Genomic DNA, 23,569 nt, shown 5'->3' with positions numbered 1-23,569 from the left:
GGATGGTGAGAGAGGGGGAAGGAGGAAAGGAGAGGTGGGAGGAGGGGGAAGGGGACAGAGGGGAGGAGGAAGAGGGAGGAGTGAAGGAGGGGGAGGAGGAGGGAAAGGAGGAGGAGGGATGGGGACAAAGAGAGGGACAAAATGAGAGAGGGAGAGAGAGAGAGAGAGATGGAGGGCCTGAGGCAGAGAGAGAGGAGACACACAGGCGCACACACGCACTGTGTCCAGCAGAGTGGTGTTCTAGTTGGGCAGCAAAAGGTGCAGAGTGGAGGTGATAACTATTCACACAGTTGCCTTTTTAAAGGTCACCCAGCTTCCTTTGATCTGATTCCACCCTCACCAAGCAAGAGCACTTACTGGCAGCCAGGGTTACTTTGGGAGAGAGTTTCCTGAGTAACTAGCCTCATTTTCAGAGCTCAACAGGTAGAGGAGGTCACTTTTCAGCCCAGGCTGATGTCCTGGCTTTCACCTCCTCAGCATTGTCCCTGGGCGGGGAAGTGAGCAGAGTGGGCCTGCTGCTTCTCCCTGTTTTGATCCCTGGAAAGGTCTATCCAGAATTGAAACAAAATGCTTTGATCCCAAACGCGTTGCTTGAGTGAACTTTTAAAAATTGAGTTTCTGAGAGTAGTTTCCAAGCAGGACTCCAGGGACCCCAGCGAGATCTCCCGGACCCCGGCTGCCATGCTTTGCTGTCTTTTCAGCTGCAACATAAGTTACTGGGAAAGTTCCTTCAGAAAAAAGAAGCTTTTCAGGAAAAGAGAGGCATTTCAAGAGACTTGCAACAGACTCTGAGACACACAGCGTCCTGCTCGCTACCCCCTCCTTCCCGGGAGGCTGCAGATGGGGAAGGGGTGCAGGTCCTCGGCCCATCTCTAACAAATTACTCAGCCGGCTGGCTTCTAGTGGCTGTTACGGGCTTCTTTAAGTAGAGGTGTACTATGGATAATTAGAATTAATAACCCTAATAATGAAAAGTTTCCAAATCTCATTTTTCATTTTTTAGTTAGAGCGCATAAAATAAATGTGCTAAGATTTCACTGAAACCTAATCTTATGTTCCACAGTGGAGAAATACAGGGCAGAACTCCTTGTGAAGTATTAGGGTGCACTGTTCCACCTCTGCCGCTTAACTCTGTTACATTGCAGGTCACTTTTTATGGGAATCTATGCTTGTGGAAGGTGAAGAGAGAACTGGGTGGCAAGGAGGAGAATTCCTCCTTCAAATATGCTCCCAGCCATGGAGCTTGCCCTGTCAAGAACCCTGCAGGATGCTTGTCATTGTTCCCATTGACAGATCAGAACAAGGCGGGGGTGGCATTTAGAAAGTGAATGACATGCCGAAGGTCACGTAACTGGAGCGTGGGGAGCCCATCGTCCTCCTCTCTCCCTTCCTCTCTCCCTTCCTCTTTATTTTTGACAGATGTGCCGCGGTGTGACTTACACACTGTAACCGTTACCCACTGTAAGTGGGCAACAGAATGACTTTTGGCAACTCACTAGCTCGCACCGCCATCACTGCAATCTAATTTTAGATCGCTTTCATGACGTCAGAAAGCTCTGGTGTGACCGTGGCTGTCAACGCTCTCTCCTCCCCAGCCCAGGCCATCCCCCATCTGCTTTCGGTCTCTGAAGACTTGCCCCTTCTGGGCATTTCATATAAACAGAATCACACAGACACAATATGCGGTCTGTTGACCTGGCCTCTTTCCTTCTGCGTGACGCTTTTCAGGTTCACCCATGTTGTAGCACATGTCAACACTTGGCACTTTCTTGTTGCCTGGCAGCATCTCATGTGAGGATATGCCACGTGTTCATCGTTCGCCAGTGTCCCCACTGATGGACACTGGCGTTGGGGCCAGTCTGGGGCCGTTAGGTATAATGCACATATAAGGACACGTGTTTCCATTTCTCTTGGATCTATTCCTAGGAAGGGACTTGCTGGGTCATATGGCATCTCTGTGCTTAACTTAAGGGGACATTTTGAGGAACGGGTTTCCAGAGGGGCTGCCCCATTTTCCATCCCCACCAGTCATGCATGTGGGTTCCAATTTCTCCGTGTGCTCACCAGCATTTGTCTCTGTCAGCCTTTTGGATTAGAGCCACTCTAGGGGGAGTGGAGTGATGTCTCACTGTGGTTTTGATTTGCATTTCCCTAGTAACAATGATGCTGAGCATGTTCTTATGTGCTTATTGGCCAAGCAGGTATCTTCTTTAGAAAAATGTCTGTTCAAAGGTTTATCTATTTTTAGATGGGTTGCTGTCTTATTATTGAGTTGAAAGAGATCTTTATATATTCTAGAGACCAGAACAAGACACTTTACCAGATACACGATTTGCAAATATTTTTTCCCACTCTGTAGCTTGTCTTTTCATTCTCTTAATGGTGTCTTTTGAAGTACTGAGGTTTTCAGTTTAATTAAATTCAATTTATCATTATTTTTCTCTCACAGATCATGTTTTTGGTGTCATATCTAAAAACCCTATGCCTAGCCCAAGGTCATGAAAATTTTCTCTTACGTTGTCTTCAGCAGGTTTTTAGTTTTAGCTCTTATATTTAGGTCTCTGATCCATTTTGAATTAAATTTTGTATATGGTATGAGGTAAGGATTCAAATTCATCTTTTTACAAATGGACAACCAATTTCTTTGCTTGTTATGGGTTTCTTCAGATTTCCTACTTCTTCTTGAGTCTAACTTTTTTTTTGTCATCGCGGTTTTCTAAGAATTTGTCCATTCATCTAAGTTGTCTAATTTGTACCATAAAGTTAAAATCCTTTTTTAGTTTCTGCGGCGTTGATGGTGATGTGCCTGCTTTCATTCCTGATTTTGGTCATTTGTATCTCTCTCTCTCTCTTTCTCTTTGGGGGTGGGGGGAGCAGATGGGTGTTGGCAGGGAGGAGATGGTATAATTAATTAAGGTTTGTTAATTTTGTCGACCCCAAAGAACTACCTTTTGGTCTCACTGATCTTCTCTACTCAATTTCACTGATCTCCACCCTCATCTCTGGTACTTCCTTACTCCTGCTGGCTTTGAGCTTAGTTTGCTCTTCTTTTTCTAATTTCTTGAGGTGAGAGTTCCAGGTACCATTTTTCCCCATTCTCTGTTCCAAATCAAGCCAGCCCCTCAGACAGGGAGGCCGCTGGTCTGCAGGTAGAACTCCCTCGCCTCGGAATTCAGGGTGGGGACTGGAGAAGCCTCAGGGGGAACAGGGCAGACACCCACTGCTCTCATCTGAAGTTCAATAGTTTTTCATCAATAACCTCTCCTCTGTACGGTCCCACTCCACATCCGTGAAATGACTGGCTCTGTCTATTTTGTCCAGTTTTGTCATTATCCCTTGGGGAGAGGACATGCACGCTGGTCATATCTGCCACACCCAAGTCCTGTCCCTGCAGGCCTACCTCTCTCCTTCCCAGGCAACACAGCTGGGTCTCATCCTTCCCCCATCTAGTTCCCTCACAGAATCTGTCTCTGAGAGGCACGAGGGCAATGCTGATTATAGAAAAAATACTTCTGTTGAAAAATACTGCTCTGAGGTTATCAACTATATATATATATTAAATACGCTTTAGTGAACTGCTCACCAGCCTCAGTATTAATAAGGGTGGATGGAAACCACCTCGCAGAACCTGCATTTCTAACAGCGGACCCAGGGGCACTTTCTCATCCATCCGGAAGGCAGGCAGACAGACCACTGGGTCCTAATCTTGCTGACTTAGCAGAGGCTCTGCACACTACCGGGGAGGTGGCATAGAGAACAGGATTGAGGCAGGACAAGGCTGTGATGGGTGCTGGGGCTGGGCTCTGCACGCATGCCGCGCTCCTCGGGCGGAGGATTGCAAAGCTCCTGAATGCACGCTAATATGATGCGGACCCAGACTAGGTGGTGTCTACAGGTCTAGTTTTATTCCCGGAAGGACACACTGGGCCTATTCCCCCTCTCTCCCTTCTGACAAGACAACCTGGAAAGAACGATGGCTGAGACACCTGGGTTCCAGGTTCTGGCTCTGCCACTTTCTCCCATTTAACCTCTTCCCCACAAACTTGCTTAGAAGTGATCAGTTTCAGTGATAGCCTTTACAAATTATGAATGCGCTGTACATGTAAGGCCTTAATTGATGAATTAATGCCCAGTCTTGAAATGCTAAGATGCAATGACTAAGAAAGAGATGTCGCCCCGGTGGAAGAAAGAGATCTTCCTTCCTCTTCTTCCCTACCTCAAGGCACAAAAAGGCTGCTGCCCATCTGAAAACCCACCATACGTTCCCACTATCAACTCCATCACTGCTCCCTTCCCATGAGACAGGAACGAAGGATGGAGGTAGATGCTCAGAGAAGGACACAGCTGTGCTTCAGCATGTGGGGAGGGCAGACCAGAGCACACGCTGTCATCTAAGGCCCACACTTGTACCTCCTTACCCTGTGCACACGGGGATCTTTCAGCTGAGTGAGGCTGGGCAAGGAAGCCCAGGGCACTGGGGGAATAGGGAGAGGACCATCTCTGCCATCGACCTCTCATGCCCAACCTGGCATTCACAGAGTCATCACTGCCCCTCCGCCACTCCTGTCAGATTATCCACATGCCACACCAAAGCTACGCATTCACAAATGCACAGTTTGGGGGGCAAGACAAAGCTCTCTTTTTAATTTCATTTCAACATATATCACAAATATGTATCTCTGTTATGCCATGATAAAGAACTTCTGGATCCCAGGCTGCATAAATAAGACAGTAGTCTTAGCTGTAGCCTTTCCAGATTCCTACTATGGAAACCAGGGTTAGGCTACGGTGGTTATAAAAGGGAAGGGAGAGCAGGCGCTGATGACCCCAGACCTTCACGCCTGACTTTGACACTTGGGTTTCATGGAAACGTCAGGAAGCAGAGCTCAGTGGCTGTGCCCTGGCTGATGGCACCACAAGCCCACCTCCAGTGTGCCAGCCCTGGGCCTTACCTCTGACCGCTTTACATCCCACCTCCTACTCAGCTCATCCTGCGGCAGAGCGAAGGGAGCCTTCGGGGACTCCGCCCAGGTTCCTCGTCACTGTCCAGTGCCCTGCCCCTCTGGCACGGGGCTGAGCACAGGTGGGGAGGGGTCAGAGGCTAAGGGCAGACCTTCAGGGTTACCTATTTGCCTTTCCAGGTCGGCAGCTTCATCAGGCGTGGCTCGCGGGAGGACTCCAGGGTCACTGAAGCTGGTGCGAAGCAGGGTCCCCATCACAAAGAAGAACAGAATGCCACCAACCACGGGAATGGCAGGGGTGATTTTCACCGCTAGATATGGGCAGCTGCCAACAGGTTGGGCAGGGAGGAGGGGAGGGGAAAAAGAGAGGAAAGATAATGTCAGTAATCAACAGTAAGCAGACTATATTTTCCAAGGAGCTAAAGGTTACTTTGGAGAAGCGAAATTGATTTCCATTAAAATTCATCTGTGCTAAGTATTTACCTCTGGGGAGGCCCATCATTCTCTCCCGTGGACGATTTAACGCCCCCTTCCCAGCCTCAATAACCCAGGCCCTTGGTTCCCGCAGCGCCACCCAGCCAGGATGCTGGCGGAAGAATCAACCAACCTGCCTGAATGATCAGTGTCGGGGGTCCAGAGCCCACACCCTCTGCATGGTAGACACCGCTCGTGAATCGGTGTGACCCTCCTGCCCATCCCTGCCCATCCCTTCTTCTTCATAACAGAAGAAGGCACCAGCTTAGAGCTGGGCTCTCCTCACTGGGTCAAACCGCTTGGGGCACAAAGTGCTGAGAATTGCAAGTTCACTCTCCAAAGGCAAAAAGCCATTTTTCAAAACTTTGGAGCTAATCTATTCAAAAGAGGTTAACGAGCTATGGAAATATACTTGCAGGCCAGATTCCAAAAGGGGTTCAAGGGATTTCGGTGGCTGGGATATTCTAATCTCATGCTCCTCAAGAAGGCATTTGGGCTACCATCAGATTCTGGCCCGTGAGCTGACATGCAGCCCGACTGTGGTGAGTCATGGAGAGGGGCCCTGGGGACAGACTAAAGTCTATGCCAGCAGGGCTCTGGGCACCCAAGGGCCAGGGTGGCTTTAAGCGCTACGCCCTGGCCCACTGTTGCTGCCCCTCGATGCCACAGGGAGGGCGAGAGGCTGAGTGGGAATGAGCTCAAAGCCTGGGGCTGAGTGAAGGGCGGGATCTGCAATGACCATGGTCGGTCTATCGTCACCACCCTCAGCGATGTCATGGGCCCCCAGGGACATACCACGGAATCACAGAATGATAACATCCAGAGTGGAAAGCGCCTCCCAGACCGCCCACCACGTCAGTAACACTGTCCCAGACACCGAAGACGAAACGGGGCTGGAGAAGACAGGCTCGGAAAGCTTCGTTCAAGAGGAGGAGGTAAACGGGCTCGGCCATGGGGGTGCTGGGGGCTGCATCCCACCCCTGTGCAGGGGAGGTGGTGAGGTCCCTGATGGGTCCAGGCCGCAAGGACCACAGGCCACGGTCCCCTTTGCCAAGACCAAGGACTGGCATGTTAGAACACTGTCCTTAAAAAGAGGCACGGCGGCGTGGACATATGGGGGCTCGCTGCGAACTGAAGACCAGAGGCCTTTCCTGCGTTCCCTGCTCGGAAGAAACCCAGAGACTTCCCAGCAAGTTTAAGGTGGCGGGTGACCCCAGAAATGACTAGGTGGGATTTCCTGCCAGGCTGGTGGCCTCCAGAAGAATCAAGTGATTCAGACAAAGATGGGTGACGTTTCTAACATCTCTTTCCTGTCTCCCACACCAACCACCTGCAGAAATGAACAAAACAAACACACAGAAAACAACACCACACCACACTTTGGCTGGACTGCCAGTTGGGACTTCTCTTCACCGGATTCATGGGAAACAAGAAAAAACCACTAACTGCCATTCCTGCACCAGTGTGATCCGTCCAAGCTCCCAGACACTTAAGGGCCTTTTTACCCTCCTCAGAGGGTCTCGCAGGAAAGCGGATTTGGCAAAGACAGCAAGGAGATGTAAAGAACTTGCGATGGAAGAATAGGTATATGAGTGTCTGACCTAAAGACATCCCCTTTGTGAAAGTAACCACTTAAATTTTGAAAAGAACTTTTTAGATCCAACTAATTTTGCTCCGTGTAATATAAAGAATCATTGCTTTTCCTTGAGTATTTCAGGCAAATACGAACATAATTAATATCCTTTAGAAAGACAGGGCTTCCAGCCTTTCTAAAAAAAATTGATTTTATGATTCTAGGTACTGAGAAGCTTCAAGGTAAAAAAGCGTTTAAGGAATTGGCAAATCACACTGCTGTATGCGCCTGCACTTGCAAAGGGAGTATTTTCCCACCTCTACAAGTCCTGGCAATGAGAGAGAAGATTTTGAAGGATGTGGCCTAGGGCAGAACTTGCACTTCATCTTGAGACACGCAGAGAATAAAAGACTGGTCAGGAAATGACCACCTTCCCTTTAGAGATTCAATATAAAGTGACAGTAAGAATTACATTTATTCTGCACTGAACTCCAGATCCAAAATGGGCTGCCTCCCCACTGTGAGGTACGGTGCAGGGCAGCGGGCTACACACAGACACCTTTTCAGGGGCGTCTACGCTGTTCGGTGGGGCACGTCGGGACTGCCACACGGACCCTCTATGACAAGCGGCTGTTACAGATCAATTGCTTCAGGTCTATTGATTAAATAAATCTCTGTGATATCAGCCTGGCATTAATATTTAGACTCTGAAGGAATTCAGACTCTAGAAAATCATTAAAAAGCATCTGTGTCATAAAATATGACATTATCCTTGATAGTCTTGCTGTCAGATGAAAAGCCACCTTACCCTGTGTTAAGCCTTAAAAATGTGCCACAATCAGAAATGAACAGTAAGAATCACATGAATCAGTCCACACTGAAGGCATAAAATTGACCTTGGCACTACTGGATCTCAATTCATATACATTAGCTCTAAAATATTTTTTTTGAGTCTAAAAGAATTTACTCTACATGGCTTTTTTTTTTTTTTAATGGCTAGGGAAATGATCGATTGTGTAGAAGAGAATTTTCCAGAATTTAAATGTAGAAATCAACAGAAGAATGCCTGTTTGAACAATGGGAGAGAATAAAACAGGCCAATGTTCTTCCTCTTTGTCATTACTAATGAGGTTGAATAGGAAACAACTGGTACAGTTGTTCTGCGACAGCACCCAGGGCACAGCTGCACCGTGTGACAGGGACGGACCAGCCAGCGGGGTGGGCCCCACCCAGGGTGCTTGAGCTGTGATTTATTTAGCTCCTTGTGGCTTCTCTAGGGACTGGGAAGGTGGTTTAGTAGATGTTAGGTTTGGGTGTTTGTTTTTCCCTTTTGGGTCTGAAACGTAACTTGGTTGACCTCAAATTTTACTTCCTTAGACCAGCTACTGAGTAAGTCAGGTCCTAAACCATTTCTTCCTGACCCAAGTGCACTGCATGGGGGTGGGGGGACACCAACTTCTCCAGGCCAACAGCACTGGAGTCCTCACCGTCACCTCCGTGTCCTCTTCCCGCCTCCCACGAGGACACACACTGCCCTGACTAACGCCTGACACTGAAAACTCGAGATCAGTGTCTTTAACCCAAGGTTTGTGTTCCCCGAAACAGTCTCCCCTGCAGAGACTACACTGTGCTTTAAGTCATTTGCACTTGAGTCCCTTCCGGGAAAACGCCTCTTCCCTGCCAGGGCGTCTTCTCACTCTGGCACTGGTTGTCCGGTGTGGAGGAATCCCACGTGAGCCTGAAATTCGAATTTTTGGGTCTCCTTTTTACACCTGTTCCTGCTCCTGTTCCTGCTCCTGCCCCTGCGTGAAAACTAGGAGGGTGCCGGGACTTTTCTGGTCGTGAGATGGAGCCAACAGGAAGTGGTTCAGTCACACCAGATGGCAAACAGTCGAGCTCTGGTAACTAAGAGTGCAACAGTCCCCGACAGTGGTGGCAAGTTCTGACTCAACTTCGAGTTAAGCCACCTCCACCCACCCCTCTGGCCAGGTGCAGTTTCCGCCCCGGAGTCTCGGGGTAGAAGGGGCCGCACAGCGCCCATGCGACTGCTCCATCACAGGTGGCTGTGCGCACTCGGGGCCTGGAAGATGTTTAAATCTGGCTGAGTCTGCCAGTAGCTCAGAAGCACCCCCTCCCCCGAACCCAAGTGCACTGCCACCGGGCACTGTTGCCCCCCCACCTTCTTATACAGAATGTGGGTAGCCCTCTCCCTGCCCATAGCTTACCCTTCCACCTCTCTTTGTCCCTACTCCCGTCATCTCAGGAACTGGACTACATGGGATTCCTTGGCTCTGGGCTTCTCTCACCTGGGGACAGCTGGAGCAGCCACCTCAGCCCTGTGCCTGCCACAGGCTCCCCTTTCAATCTGCCCTAACCACCCTGCCAGCTCTGTTCCACAGGTTTCTGCTCAAAAGCCTGCAATGACTCCCCTTGTTCTGCCAAATTAAGTTTAAGCGCCCTGTCTGACAGCCATATCCCATCACACCTGCGGGTCTCTCCTCCTCCTCAGTCCCACCCCCCTTTCCTCACATCCGGGGACAGGCTGACCTCTCAGCCTTCCCAAGTGGTCCCTGCCCACCCAGCCCTTGCGTCTGGAAAGCCCTCATGCCCCATCTCAGCTCCTTAAAGCCTTCCCAACTTCTAAGGTGCTATGAAGACATTGGGAGAAGTTGCTCTTGCCTCGTCCCCAAGCAGAGGTGACATCTTCTTTGTCTGAATTTCCATGATATTTTTGTTTTCCCCACCCTGTGGTACTTGTGGCTATTTGTAGGGTCCTGCAGGGTGGGACCGGGTGCTGTCTACCTTTGTGTCTTTCACAGCACCTGGCACAATGCGTCATACCTGATAGATGTTCTATAAACACCTGCTGAGTAACTCGATGAATGGGACCCATCAACTGAGTGAATTTTACTGTCACATGGAAAAGAGGAAATTCCAATTAGCCAAACCCTCAACATCCACAATGTATCTTGTGTCTAGAACTCACTTCTCTGTCTCCTCAGCTTGCTAGGTCCTGTGACTTTCTTCAAACAGGTGCCAATGACCTGCCATGTCCAAGAGGTGTCCACAGCTGAGTGTAGGAGTGGACTCTCCCTAGTTCTGAGCTGAGTGTGCAAATGAACACATTCCCTAGCATTAACTAGAACCTCTAACCCTCCACACACTCCAGTTCCAGCCAATGAAACACCTGATGTAGGTACAACTTCGTACAATAGGAGGTGCTCTGTGACAGTACCCTGTCCCACGAGTTTCTGTGTGACAAAGAACAATGTTATTTTCTCCTTGAAATCCTGGACAATGCTATTCATACAAGCAGCAGAATTCACACCCCTAAGCAAGCCAGGAGGTCAGCGCTGTCCAGACCCCTTCCAGCCACTGCTCGGAAAAACAGGGAGTGTCTGCCGTCCTTCTGGTAAAGACAAGGCCGACCCCGCCGGCAACAGCTCCCTAGACCTCTGAAGGAGGCGAGACGAGTGGGGAATCTCAGCCCACCCACCTCCGCTGGCAGGGCTTCCTAGCTAGTGCACTGCAAGGAGTGAAGGAAATGCTCAGCCCGAGCTGTGACCACTGCAAGGGGCTCCTTCCCATCTCTGAGCCACTACAGAGTGCCACTCCTTCCCCCGAGGGGCTGGACCCCCACACAAGTGTACCATGCAGCTGCCAAAGCTATCACTACCCACTGGAGTCCTCTCTCCATCTGAAGAACCGTGACCTACATGCAGCCCAGGGCCATGTGCGAAACAGGCTGGGAGCATCTTAAGTCTCCATGAAGTGACGGAAGGAAATATGCAAGAACTGAGAGCATGCGTTTTCATAACGTCAAAGGAACGAGCTGTTGTGGCATCAGACCAGACAAATGCCCACGAGAAGGAAAGCCTTTGGGACGGTCCCCTCCTATCGCTCTCATCGCTGTGAGCTGTGTGACATCGACAGGACTGAATGCCTTTATGGCTGTTATAAGCCGTCAACTCATTGTGCCTTGGAGGTGAAGACAGGGCCTTCCAGGTTCAAGGAGACAGTGCGGCTCTGCTACAGACCACAGGGAGCGCTTGCAGTCCCAGAGGCAGTCTGCTCCGACCTTTAGGGAAAACAGTGACTTGTGCTTTGATTTTTACCCATGAGACTGTTTTCCGTGTGCTGTGTTATCTGAGGCCATGTAGCTAGTGGGTTTTGTCACTAATGATGACATGAAAAGACACTGACACCCCGGAGCCAGTACTTCCGCTAGCTCTGCATTCCCATCTAGAGAACGACTATCCTCGCACATGTCATAATTTGACGCGAAACTGATTCCTTGGACAAAAATCCCGGGACTAAATTAATGTCTCAAACATTTCAGATAGGAAACCTGGATTTCATTATCGGGGGCTTGGTCTCTGTTTTTCCACAGGACATTCTTTGGGGGAAGATTAGTTTTACTTAAAAACAAAAACAAAACAATATTAACAAGATGTAGCAGAAACATTAAAACCAAGCGGCCTTTGGAACAAAAAGTGGAGAATCCATTTCCATATCAAAACATTGCGAGTCATCTGTTAATATTCTTCCTGCACATGGATGCCCATCCGAAAAAATACCATCAACTGTAGCTCAGGGCCGTAACCACACCGTGGCCAAGGTCGGGCATTTCTGCTGCGCCCTGTGCGTGTGGAAGCACAAGCACACGGATGCTGTTCTGTACACAGCAGGACCACGCAGGTGGTTGCTGTTCATGCAGGGAGGGGAAGTGGCCTTTCTTCATGGACGCTGCGCTCCTCGAGGGTTTCTGTGTTTCAGAAATGACAAAGTCAATCTATCATTTCAAATCTCAGAGTCTCCACTGCCGAGCATTTGCATAGGAAATAGTGAAGGCCAACAATCATAAATAGCCTGGGCCGCTGACTCACATGTCTGAAACAGTAGCAGGGTGTAGGGCTGTAATAAAAATGATCCTGTTCCCTCTCGTATGAGTCACTGTAAAATAAATGTATTTTTCATTTATAGGCAGGGACATAAGCGTCATTAACTGTATGATTTGTTCCTTAATCACATACTTAGAAATGTCTACAGGGCATTACAGGGCAAAGATAAGCACATTACTTAGAGACAAACAGAGGGAAAAAGGAGATTTCAGAAATAACGTCCACTCGCAACTCTAGAATGGGTAAAAAAAAACCCTAAATAGATGACTTCATAAAACTCCTACGAGTGCCCCCCCCAAACACCCCATGACAGCACCCAGTGTTTGCACAGCCCCTTCTTACTCAGCGCACATGATGATGAACCTAACAATATTTTATGGAAGGAGGGAATTTAAATAAATAGAACCAGGGGCCAAAGGGGGAACATACAACAAGAGAAAACTAGAAGGAATAACTCAAGTCCAGAGAGAAGGGATGGGTAAGAGTAGAAAGCCCCTTATAAATCTGTAGACTACAAAGATGACTCACCATATTATCCAAACCTCCACAGGCTCATTTTTATAACAATCTCTGTCTACTTTCTCATCTGACAACTGTAGCTTTCAGGCTCACTGAGGGAAGAAGGCAGGAGAAGGCCACCCTGCCAAGGAGAGGACCGCCCTAAGGAGTCTGGCTTTTCCCTGCGGGCCTCCCCAGCTAGGCGCCTACATACCACAGGGATGTCTCTGAATGTAGCCCAGCCTTGCCTGAAGCCTGTAGAGTGCCTCTGTGACAAAGTCAGTGTCATTATCGTAACTCTGGGGCCCCCAGATAGGTCCAATTGTAGACAGAGAACCTGGGAATCTCTAGTTCAAAAATACAGGCTTCAAATCAAAGTATTACACAGCCCAATACACCTACCCACCACTGAGAATCTGCAAGGGCTTGTTAGGGAAAACTGGTGTTTCAGTTTTTGCCAAGTGATTTTGAGTTTGGTTCAAAATTCCAGGAAAGCAAAGGCTTCTGGCTAGTGTGTAAACGACAGGAGGAAACCCAGCATTTCCCTGCCTTAAAACGAGCTCTTCGATATTGAGTTGTATGGGTTCCTCACATAGTGCGGACACCAACCCCTTACCGGATATATGACTTGTGAGTAGATTCCCCAGTCAGCAGATTGCCCTTTTGTGTTGCTGATGGTTTCCTCTGCTGTGTAGAAGCTTTCTAGTTTGATGCAGTCTGCTTGTTTATTTTTCTTCAGTTTTCCTTGCTCGAGGAGATGTGCCCAAAAAGATACAACTCAGACTGATGTTAGATAGTTTACTTCTTATGCTTTCTTCTAGTTTTACAGTTGCAAGCCTTACGTGTAAGTCTGCAGCCCATTTTGAGTTTATTTTTGTACATGGTGTAAGAGGATGGTCCAGTTTTATGTTATTTTCTTTGCATGTATTGTCCATTTTTCTCAACACCACTTGTTGAAGAGACTGCCGTTACTCTCACGTATATTTTTTACCTCTTTTGTCATAGATTAACTAACCATATAAATGAGGGTTTATTTCTGGGGCCTCTATTCTGTTTCATTGATCCATGTGTCTGTTTTTATGCCAGTACCATACTGTTTTGATTATGATAGCTTTGCTATAGAGTTTGAAATCAGGGAGCATGATACCTCCGATTCTGTTCTCTTCTCCTTTTTATTGAATTTACTGGGGGTGACATTGGTTCACAAAATTATTCAGGTTTCAGGTACACAATTCTACAACACAACTTTGTTCTTCTTTCGAGACTGCTTTGGCTATTCAGGTGTCTTCTGTGATTTTATAGAAATTTTAATATTATTTGATCTAGTTCTGAGAAAAATGACACTGGTATTTTGATAGGAATTGCACTGAATCTGCAAATTGCTTTGGGTACTATGATCACACAACTCAATAACAAAAACAAGTAAATAAACAAACAGTGGTTATACCAGCAAAGAGGAAGGACATCGGCAAGAACACAAAAGCCTCCCCTGTATTTACTGTCTCCAGGCCTCCAATGGTTGACTGAGTGGCGGTAAGACAGAGTCTCATTAGACACACCTGGCCTGGATGCCAGCATCTGGAGAGGGGTCTCTGTCAGTCCCTGCTGTGTCCCCAGCCCCTCAGGTACTTCCTGCTGCAGAGCAGGCCCTCGAGAACTCCTTGCTAAATTGAATTTAATAAAGTCACCAGAGAGCAGGCCTGAGAGGTCGGGGTCCACGCTGTGGGGGATGATGGATGGAGAAGACCGCCATGCAGCTGAAAAATGTAAAGAAGGCATGCATGGGGAGGAGCACACGCTCGTTTCGGTGCGCTCCCGACTTCTGCTGAGAGTGTGCTCCCATTCCACCATGGCACCCCCCAGCCTACTGTCACGGCTAATTGTCCTCTATTCCTGGGGGACAAGCAGGGCCACCTTCATCCTTTTGCAAAGGACAAAGAATTACCAAGTAAATTTCCCTTTGTGATATTTCCTTAAGATTGAAGAGGAACTGATGATCTGGTTTTCAACATACCCACCATCACAGACCTCTTAGAATCAACGATACAGGATGAACACGAGCTAGAACAGCCAATGGTTTAGGCAGAGACGCACATGAATTTGGGGAGCAAGGCTGTTCCCGCCGTCATAAACTCACGAAACAACACGGTGTTAATAGCAGAGGCACGGTAATTTGGAAAATAGTACATGGTACTTGTGTAAGATGGAAATACGATGCCTTTGATGACAGGAGAAAAAGCCTGCACATGCATCTAAGACAACAATGTTCCATCTCCCAAAAGGAGAGAAATAAAAACAGAACGAAGCAAGCGGGTTGATAAGCCCACGAAGCCTCCGGCACCTCGTTGGGGCCACTGGGTAAAGACAGCCTCAGGAGCTCATATTTGAGAGGAAAGTGAACTCAATTAAGTCCTCCAAGAGTTTCTGGACACTGGGTTGCCGTGGAGGGCTGCTGATTTATTCTTCCCTTCTCCGCATTCACAAACAGATGATTCCTTTCTCCCCACCCGAAACATTGCCCATGGTATTACTGCCTAATGTCCTTTGTGAATTGTCCTTGCCCTACAAAATGCTAAAGGCATTCCTCTCCCTGGACTCTACCAGGCAATTATCCAGCCCCTAGAAGGCAAGGTCAGAACAGACAGCTGCAGGGGGAGTCCGCCCTTGCTGGTCACACAGATGTGGTTGCACGGTGCTTCAAGTAACAGGCAGTAGACAGGGAGGCGGCAGGGAGAGGCTGAAACTTTCAATTTTTTGACCAAGAACCTATGCTTCAAGCAGTTTCGTGTATAGTATTTCCTGCGTTCTCTACAAAAAGTCTAGGGCCTTGGTATTATTACTGAGACCATTCACTGGTGGGGAAGCTAAGCCCTAACACTTAGGCTCACTGACCTGACGCAGGAGACCCAGCCGGTCAGTTTCAGAACCAGAATCCAGACCGGATGAGTGGTCCTCAGAGCCTGTGCGTCCTTACACGTGCTCTCAACTGCCCCTCAGCGAAGCCTGCATCTGATTGGCACCCTCTACATTTTCTTGGTAGAATGTAGTAACAGTTGTATCTCCTTTTTATCATGTTCTCAATTACCATCATTTATATAATTAAGAATGCCTGGAAAACCTGACCCTTGCTTCAGCCTGATAGTGCCTTGCCCAGTTTGGGGTGAAGACAGGCTCAGGAACCAGGGGTGACGGCCCCTTGCAATGATGGATGGCCAGCGGATGGGCAGGAAAGGGACCGATTCGTGGACCTGCCAAAAGACAGCTAAGCACAGGATCCTGACTGCTGTGAGCACGGCCTGAAGCCCGGCTCCTGGGTGGAGCAGTAGGAGGCAGCTGCTGACCAAGGGAAGCTACAGCCACCTGCACACGGGACAAGGGGAGAGATGCAGGCCACAGTGTGGTTTCTGCACCTCCAGGGACACACAGGGTCTTCCGCTGCTCAGCAGCCCTGAGCCCGAGTTGAAACTCATCAGCTCCGAAGGTAAGAACATTCCTCTTGGGCTCTGCTTCCCAGTTCCGCCTGATGAAGAACAAGCTCCGTGATTTCCACACAGAACAGCGTGTGGGTCCCCAGAGGCCCGGTAACCAAGCTCTAACCCTGAATGGTGAAGACTGCTCCTGCGATTTCAAAATGCATCCGTTCCACACAGACAGTCTTCATGGCCTTATTTCAGCGGGGGGGATTCGGGCGGGCATGAAGCTAAAGCAGATCACTCATCTGTGAAAAAAGAGAAGCTTCCTAAAATTCCCAGGGTTGGCCCTGGGATAACCTGCCTCCCGTGAGAAGAGGCCCGGGGCAGCCAGCGTGGGAGTGAACAGACCGTCCGATGCACACTGTCAGGCAGGTGAGACGCAGAACCTCCGGAGAAGACAGGTGGCGGGCACCAGGCAACACCAGGAAGTCCAAGTGTTCTTGCCAAATGCGACTAAGTATAACGATATACTTGTTATGAAACTCCCAGAACTCACTGGGAAAAAAGTGAAGAAGACCCCGTGCTGTTGACCAAATTCACACTCTCGCCACCCTCCTCACCCGGCTGTACTTTTCAAGTATGTTTTCTGTGTTTAAGCTTTCATATTGTCTCTTCAGTTTTCTTTGAAGCCATACAGTCCTGAGATAGACATCTTCTTGGTTCATTTTCAAATAGAACAGGGTTCCTGAGAACTGCCCAGTGGCCAACGGGACTGTTAATTAAAATTCAAAAAGGGGAGGTCAGAAGGCAAAATAATATTCATTAGTTCCGGGGAAATTACGGACACAGCCCTACGGGGTAAGGTGGAGCAGCCCATCATAATTAATGAGTGATCACCAACAGGGAATCTGGCAAAGGAAGACAGGCCCGGCTCTCCTGGTGGAATTTTCGGATGGCGTTACTGCCGTGACAGACGCATGACCGCCGCCACATCCCTGGAAATTTGCCAAGCAGGTGGCGAGGCTGGAGCATCCCCTGGGGAGCTGGAGCGGCACCCAGAGAGGGGAACCAGTCAGAAGGTGGCTCGGATCCGGACCTCAGTCACCCGGGCGGGGCCACACGGTCCAGTTGGCTTCAACAGCAGAGTTAGTGAGCCCAGAGCTATCAAGTTCTGAGGGTGGTCTTTCACGTTTCCAGAGACAATTGCCTGAGAGGACTGTCACGGGCCTGTCAAAAAACGGAGTCACTTCACGCCTTAAGCCCTTGTGAGACTTAATGATGTCAAAACACAGAGGTCCACCAAGCATGGACACTTAAAAACAAAAGGCGGCTCTAGCTCAGTGGCAAGATCTTGTGTGTGTGTGCTCATTTTATTCTGGACGGTTCTGCAAGACTTTTCCAACCAGATTTCCACCCGCTTGGCTTTTAACTCCTTCTTCCCTCGGGGGACGCAGGCCGGATGCACTGTCCAAGATGAGAGGGGCCGGTGCTGTCTGAACACAACGGTGAGTGTCCAGTGGAAAAGAAAAGGGCTCACAGACAACAGGGTGGTGACTGTGGGCAGAGGGGGAGGTGGAAGCGGGTGTAGGGGGGATAAATGGTGATGGAAAAAATACAATTAAAAAAAGAAGAGATAAATACAACAGCAAGCTCTGCAAAAATGTTTCTTGGATGAGGACAGTTCCTGAATAGGATCCCTAGGAAAATGGGTAAACTGAGCCAAGGAATATCAATCTCTGCTCTTCTACAAATGAAACGAGAACTTAGCCTCTCCTCCGAAGTAGACGGGAGGAGCAGAGAGTCTCGGAGGAGGCGAGGACACTGAGGCAGCCTGTCCCTCGCTGATGGCCACCTGCCTTGGGTTGCCCAGCTCCTGGGGGGCTCCGTGAAGATCCTGCAGTCTGCAGACAGAAGACCCACAGATGCTCCAAGGGGGTTGTGACCCCGCAGGCATTATGAGCTGCTGCTCTTCGGGAGGCGGGTCTGCACACGTGTCCTGACATAGAAGGACCCTCCTGAGCGGATGGCTGCAGGTGTTAGCCCAAGTGTCTCAGTGTCCCCAGCTGCCTCGCCCCTCTCCCCACACCCTGCGGACCGGGCCATGGCCCAGCAAATGAAGCTACTGTCTGCCCCAGCAGGAGGCCTCCAGGTCCCAGCTCCACAGGCTCTCAAACCATCTGGCTCTGAGCTCTGCCCACAGGTCTTTAGAGTGGAGCCAGCCTCCTCAGCCAGTCAGGGTGCATACGCTTCGGCCTCATCAAAGCAGGTGGGTTCACGGTCACTGAACTGGGGAGGAAGAAAGTGGGCCACGTCGAGGCTAGTGCAAATGGAGGGCCAGGTAGGGAAACCCCTTCCTCATCCATGAGCCTGAGGGTGGGTGTGATTCCTAAATGCTGAAACCACCCCTGTGTGAAGAAGTAAAATAGCCAAGACAAATGGGAGAGTGTGAAGAAGGTTCTGGAAGAGACAGAGGGGTACCATCCCATCCCCCACCCTGCCTGGAGTCTGAGAACTTCACCTTGACAAGACCAAGCACACTGACAGTTGAGAGAAGACCCCGCCGCAGTTCCACACTGGAATCTGGGGGGTGGGTCCAGAGGGCCACCGGGAAGAGTTCCATGGTGTTGTGGGAAGATCTTAGACAGTGGAGTCACACCACCTGGCTTCAAATCTCCAATTTGGCACTTGCTCTGTGGGCTGGAGAGCCCTGTCCTTGGGAGGTTTTGTGGAGGCTTCATTACAGGGCATTACTGATCCATCCTCCAGCCCCTCCCCACCCTGATGTCAGGATGGGGGTGGGACTGAAAGCTCCAACCCTCTAATCACAGGGTTGGCTCTCCTGGTTGCCAGCCCCTCCCCCACTTAGGTGCTTTCCAAAAGTCACCTCGTTAACTAACAAAAGACACCTTTGTTCCTCTCATCACTGAGGAAATTCCAAGGGTTTTGGAAGCAATGAGCCAGGAACCGTGGACAAAGGCCAAATACATATTTCTTTCTATACATCACAGTTATCACAGCACTGCAGGTAGCCTCCTGATGGCTCCAGGGGTCCCTGCCCCCAAGTATTCACAGTCACCGTGAGAGGGGGCTGACTTTAGTGACATGCTTCTAGAAAATGGCAAAAATAATGGGGTATCACTTCCAAAACTAGATTACAAAAAAACAGCAACTTCCCTCTGGTTTTTCCTCTCTTGCTGGCTCTCTCAGAAAGAAGTCTGCTGTCTTGCTGTGAACTGTCTGTGGAGAGGCTTATGTGGCAAAGCTCATGACGGTGGCCTCTGGCCAACAGGCTCCTGGTGAGTGAGCTAGGAAGCCTTGAGGTGACAGCAGCCCCTCCTTTGATTGCAGCCCCGTGGGACACCCTGAGCCACGGGAGACAGCCAGGCTGCACTGTATTTCTGACCCAGAAACATGAGATAATAAAAGTGTGTTGTTTTAAGCTGCTACATTCTGGGATAATTTGTTACGCAGCAACAGCTGACTAGCACAATGGCTCTGTCAGGCACAGACTACATTTGGAAATTACATGTGCCACATAAAGTGGAATACTCTTCTTTCTACAGTGCGTAGAATGGCATGACGGTGAGCAAGGTAATCCTCTACATCAATATTCTATCTGTGACTTGCTCTGATGAGCCAAGTGCCATGAATGCATCCTTCTGGATGGAAGGAAAACTTGCAGATGATTAGTTTGGGCTCTGTCTCTAATTAACTGAAGCCTGAGTTACCTCTCCATAGACCAAGTGGCTATGTTCAAGGCGATGTGAAGATTTCCTAGAAACAATAACCAAGACAATCTGACTTCTTAATATGTAAAGAGAGATATATAAGGAACTAATAAGGAAAGAGAAAGCATATGTTTTTGCCCAACCATATGCCACGGAGGAGACCTTAAAATAAACTAGGGAGCTGGAAAATGGCTACCTCTTAAAAAAATGCAACTAAACAGAAGTTAATAGAGTGAGCACAAATAAACTATTCTTGCATTTCCTAAAGATCCTCTATTCACCCATTGCATTTCTTTAATCCTGTGCTGGTACCACCAGACATTTCCCCTGCCCCACCTTTTTTATTTTCTAAGAAAATATTGCCATCTTTTACATCAACTGGTAAGAGAAAAGCATTTCCCAGTGAGCCTCAGTGTCTGGGTGAGTTTACAGGATACTCTTTCTGGAATCAGGCTTTGCCCATGCTTGTGCTCCTGTGGTTTAATGCTGTTGTGAGTGGCATGAAAAAATAAAGTCAAAAGTCTCCAGGGTTCGAGCAGCAGCTGACTAGACATACTGCTGTCCCTCCCTTCTAAGTCCCATTAGGACTCCCCTGATGGCACAAAGAGAAGGAGAATGTCAAGAGCGATGACGGCGGAAGATGAGATCACACCACAGGCCAAAGTCCACGGGTTTGCCACTAATATGCTGGGGACAGGGATGAGCTGGGAAAGACATTTTTGGATCACACATCACACATTACATAAAACTTAAAACAGAATGAAGCAGATGGCCCCCCCAAAGGGCAGGAAAGGACTTAACCACAGAAGAAGAAATTAAAATGGCCATCAACCCCACTAGTCATCAAGTAAAGGCAAATTAAAAATAGCATTTGCAGACTCACATTGACAAATGCCCCTAAGACTTCTGAGAGAAGGAGAGGGGAGGGAGAGAGAGAAAAGTGGAGGAGAGAGAGGGGAATGGGGGTAAGGTAGATGGAGGAGCAGAGAACAGCCCCGCTCCTGCCAGTGGGAGGGCGGGAGCACAGAGATGAACACAGCCTTTGAAGAAGACAGTCTGCAAATAAACACCTAGTGTGTGACAGTTTAAGATCTCTGGTCTTTTAAGCCTTTTCTTGATGGAAAGAAGGTAATGGGATTGGGGCGGGGGAAGGGAAAGGAAGTGGCAAGGAAGGAAAAAATAATTTACAGTTAAGTAGGCTTCTAAGAATCATTAAAAAGTAACTTTTAAATGACTTTTTAAATACTAAAACAAAAATTCTGGCAGCTTTTTGAGGCCAGAAAAGAAATAATTTCCTTAAAATCTACACCACCAAAAATGAGGCCACCCCTAATTTCCTTTTCCAGGCCGATGTTTCCCATGCCAGCTGTTCCTCTATGATCACAGAAGCAGGAAACGGGAAGAAACAACGGGGCCCATAAACAAGATGACGCCCCGTCCCACTTAATGAAAGAGCTGGTGTGAAGACTGTGACATTTGTCAGACCATGCCTGTTCGTGAGCACAGACCTGCCAGTTTCTCATTAACATCTGGCTCTAATTTGAGGTCGTGTACCAGGGGCTACGCTCTAACTGTCTGATGGCAGAATTTCCCATTCAGTTGTGAAAGCCGATTTGATCGGTTTGGCTTCTGACATAATGTCCATATTTATACAGGCAGGAACTGACGCATTGACTAAGAGGTCCAGGGGTCCGAAACAAAGACTGCATTTAATTTCCACCAAGTCCTGTGAGCAGGCGTCGCAACAGGTGATGAAACAGTCACCAAGCGACTTGTCAAAGGTCATCTAAGTCGTAAGTGAAAAGGGCAAATCAGCCCATGACCATCTCACGCCACAGTGGGGTATCTCTGTGCAGCCTGGCTTTGTGAAATGTTTAATTAAGTGTGATTTGTTATTACACAAGCAATTTTCAGGTGAATTAGGTGCATGCAACCATCTCCAAAGCTTCCCCTTTATTGAACAGCTTTAGCATTTCTAAAGCAACCATTCCTCAACATGCACGGATTGGGAGGTCTGATCCCGTCAATGGAGGAATCTCCGTTGCTCCCTGTGTTCCTTGGGGTGGGGGAGAGGTGTGATCCAGGCTGGAGAGAGGTATGTCCCTGGGGTGGGAGAGATGTGGCGGTAGAAGCACCTCTCAGGAAACAGGGCACCACTTCTCACACCAAAGAAACCTCCTGCTCTGAAGCTGAGGGTCAGAGCGGAAACCACAGGAGTCCTGTACTCCAGGCTGCTCTCCAGAATTTTCTGAGCCCACACTCCAAGATTGGCACTGTGCTGGGTTACTGTGACTTCGCACTTAGCTACGATGCCTGACTCCAAACCGTAAAACACAGCCAAGGAAATCTGACTCACTGTGCGGACTCCTGACTCAACCTCCCTGGGCCCCCACTTCTTCATCTGTAAGTGCAGGTGGACTAACTGCCTCCCACGGGCTCTTGAGTTCGAACATTCTGCAGCTTTAAACATACATCTGCACGTGGATTCTCGTCTTTCCCTCCTCCAACCCCCACACGCTGGTGAACAGAGTGCAGGGACGTTTAATGTGGGTTTGAGTTTATGTGAATTTGCAATAGTATCATTGATCATAAGCATGTTAATAAAGCTTCATTTTATATACAAAAATCCATATCCCTCTACATTAAAGAAATTATCAAGAACCATCTCATTTTAAAGTTGGCAGGGAGTGAATTGTCAGTGACGTCACACTACCGCCCCGCCCCTTTTCAGCACTAGTATTCGGTGCTCCCTCTGCAGGCAAAGGGCCATACCAGCCACCCTCTGTATCGGCGACCTACGGCCAACACTTCTGCTCCACGTAGCAGAACATACATGAGCGATTTGGGTGAGTATCATGTTGTGATTTAGTGCTGTTGTAATTTAAATACTTAAAAAATTCTATACAAATGTTTACATGTTCATTAAGAGCTAGAGTTGATATTGGAAGACACTAGAAAGTTAATAACTTTGGAAAGAAAGTTAGACATTACAAAACACTATTATTACGTGTAAATATTGTTCATTTTAAACATTTTGCTCAAAACAAGCAAGAAAAAAAGTCTGTAGATTCACGCTTTTGAACACCGCATCTCCCTCTGTATAAACTTATTCCTATGAAAAACAATTTGTCTCAGATTATATGCGTTTCAAATCATATGAAATCTTCAGGAACGCATCTCTTGTATAACCTATGACTACCACGTCATCTCTACTTAAATATGTTCCAGTAGGACTTACATGCCCTGACAGCTGGGGAAGAAAGACCTAGAAAGACACAGCCAAAGCACATTTTGGGCAGGAATGGAAGGTAATACAGCAGCTGAGCCTCCTGGCAGGCTCCCCCTCCCAGTGAGAATGGGGAGGGGCCTATTTCAAGGGCAGGGCTGGGACGGCATCAGGGACACCCATGTGCCTCAAGTTCCAGAGACATCACACACCTCAATTAGACTCAAGGTTTTAGATCTGGAAGCGACCTTGGAAATCACACCTTGTCCTACAAATGCCCTCCCCTTCCCTTCAACTTGGCTGACGTGCCACCCTCTCCAGTCTCTCCTCAGCGACACTGCCAGCTCATTAGTGCCACCCACGCGTCCTGGGCATCCATTCACTTTCCCCACTGCAGGCTAATTGCTGATTTTCCTATTTCTCTTTCTGATCAGGACTTTATGAGGTCCTTGGGGGGCAGGGGCTGGTTTGTTAGCTTTTTACCCCAAGGACCTCAAAGCGACAGGCTCCAGCGGGCTGCCTGTCGATGGGTCTGATGCGACAAGCAGCGGAACCCTTTTGTTTCACAGAGGAACAGTTGGGAGGGACATGCCTGGGACCACACAGCTCATGGACCCCAGCGAGAGGAGAATTCCAGTCTCCTGGCTCCTAGGCCCTCCAGAATCCTTGTAAAGGCAATCAATGTTCTAGAACAATCAAGCCAGTGCCTTCTAGGAAACGATTGCAGTTGGGCCCTCCCTTCCCCATGAGCTCATCTCTCTGCACGAGCACAGGAAAGCTGCTCAGCACACCCTT

General features: G+C 48.7%; 1 protein-coding gene across 3 annotated transcripts in view; it reads right to left on the bottom strand.

Annotated features, from left to right (window-relative positions):
- Window positions 1–23,569, bottom strand: part of ZDHHC14 (zinc finger DHHC-type palmitoyltransferase 14) — a 217,807-nt gene that overhangs the window by 89,884 nt on the left and 104,354 nt on the right. For all 3 annotated transcript variants that reach the window (XM_053913481.2, XM_024552102.4, XM_045188937.3), the window contains exon 2: window positions 5,126–5,286. In XM_053913481.2, coding sequence (XP_053769456.1) covers window positions 5,126–5,286 — 161 coding nt within the window. The remainder of the gene's footprint in view (window positions 1–5,125; window positions 5,287–23,569) is intronic.

The sequence above is a fragment of the Desmodus rotundus genome, chromosome 11 (genome assembly GCF_022682495.2).
Source record: "Desmodus rotundus isolate HL8 chromosome 11, HLdesRot8A.1, whole genome shotgun sequence".
NCBI lineage: Eukaryota > Metazoa > Chordata > Mammalia > Chiroptera > Phyllostomidae > Desmodus > Desmodus rotundus.
This window is presented reverse-complemented; position numbering and strand designations above follow the sequence as displayed.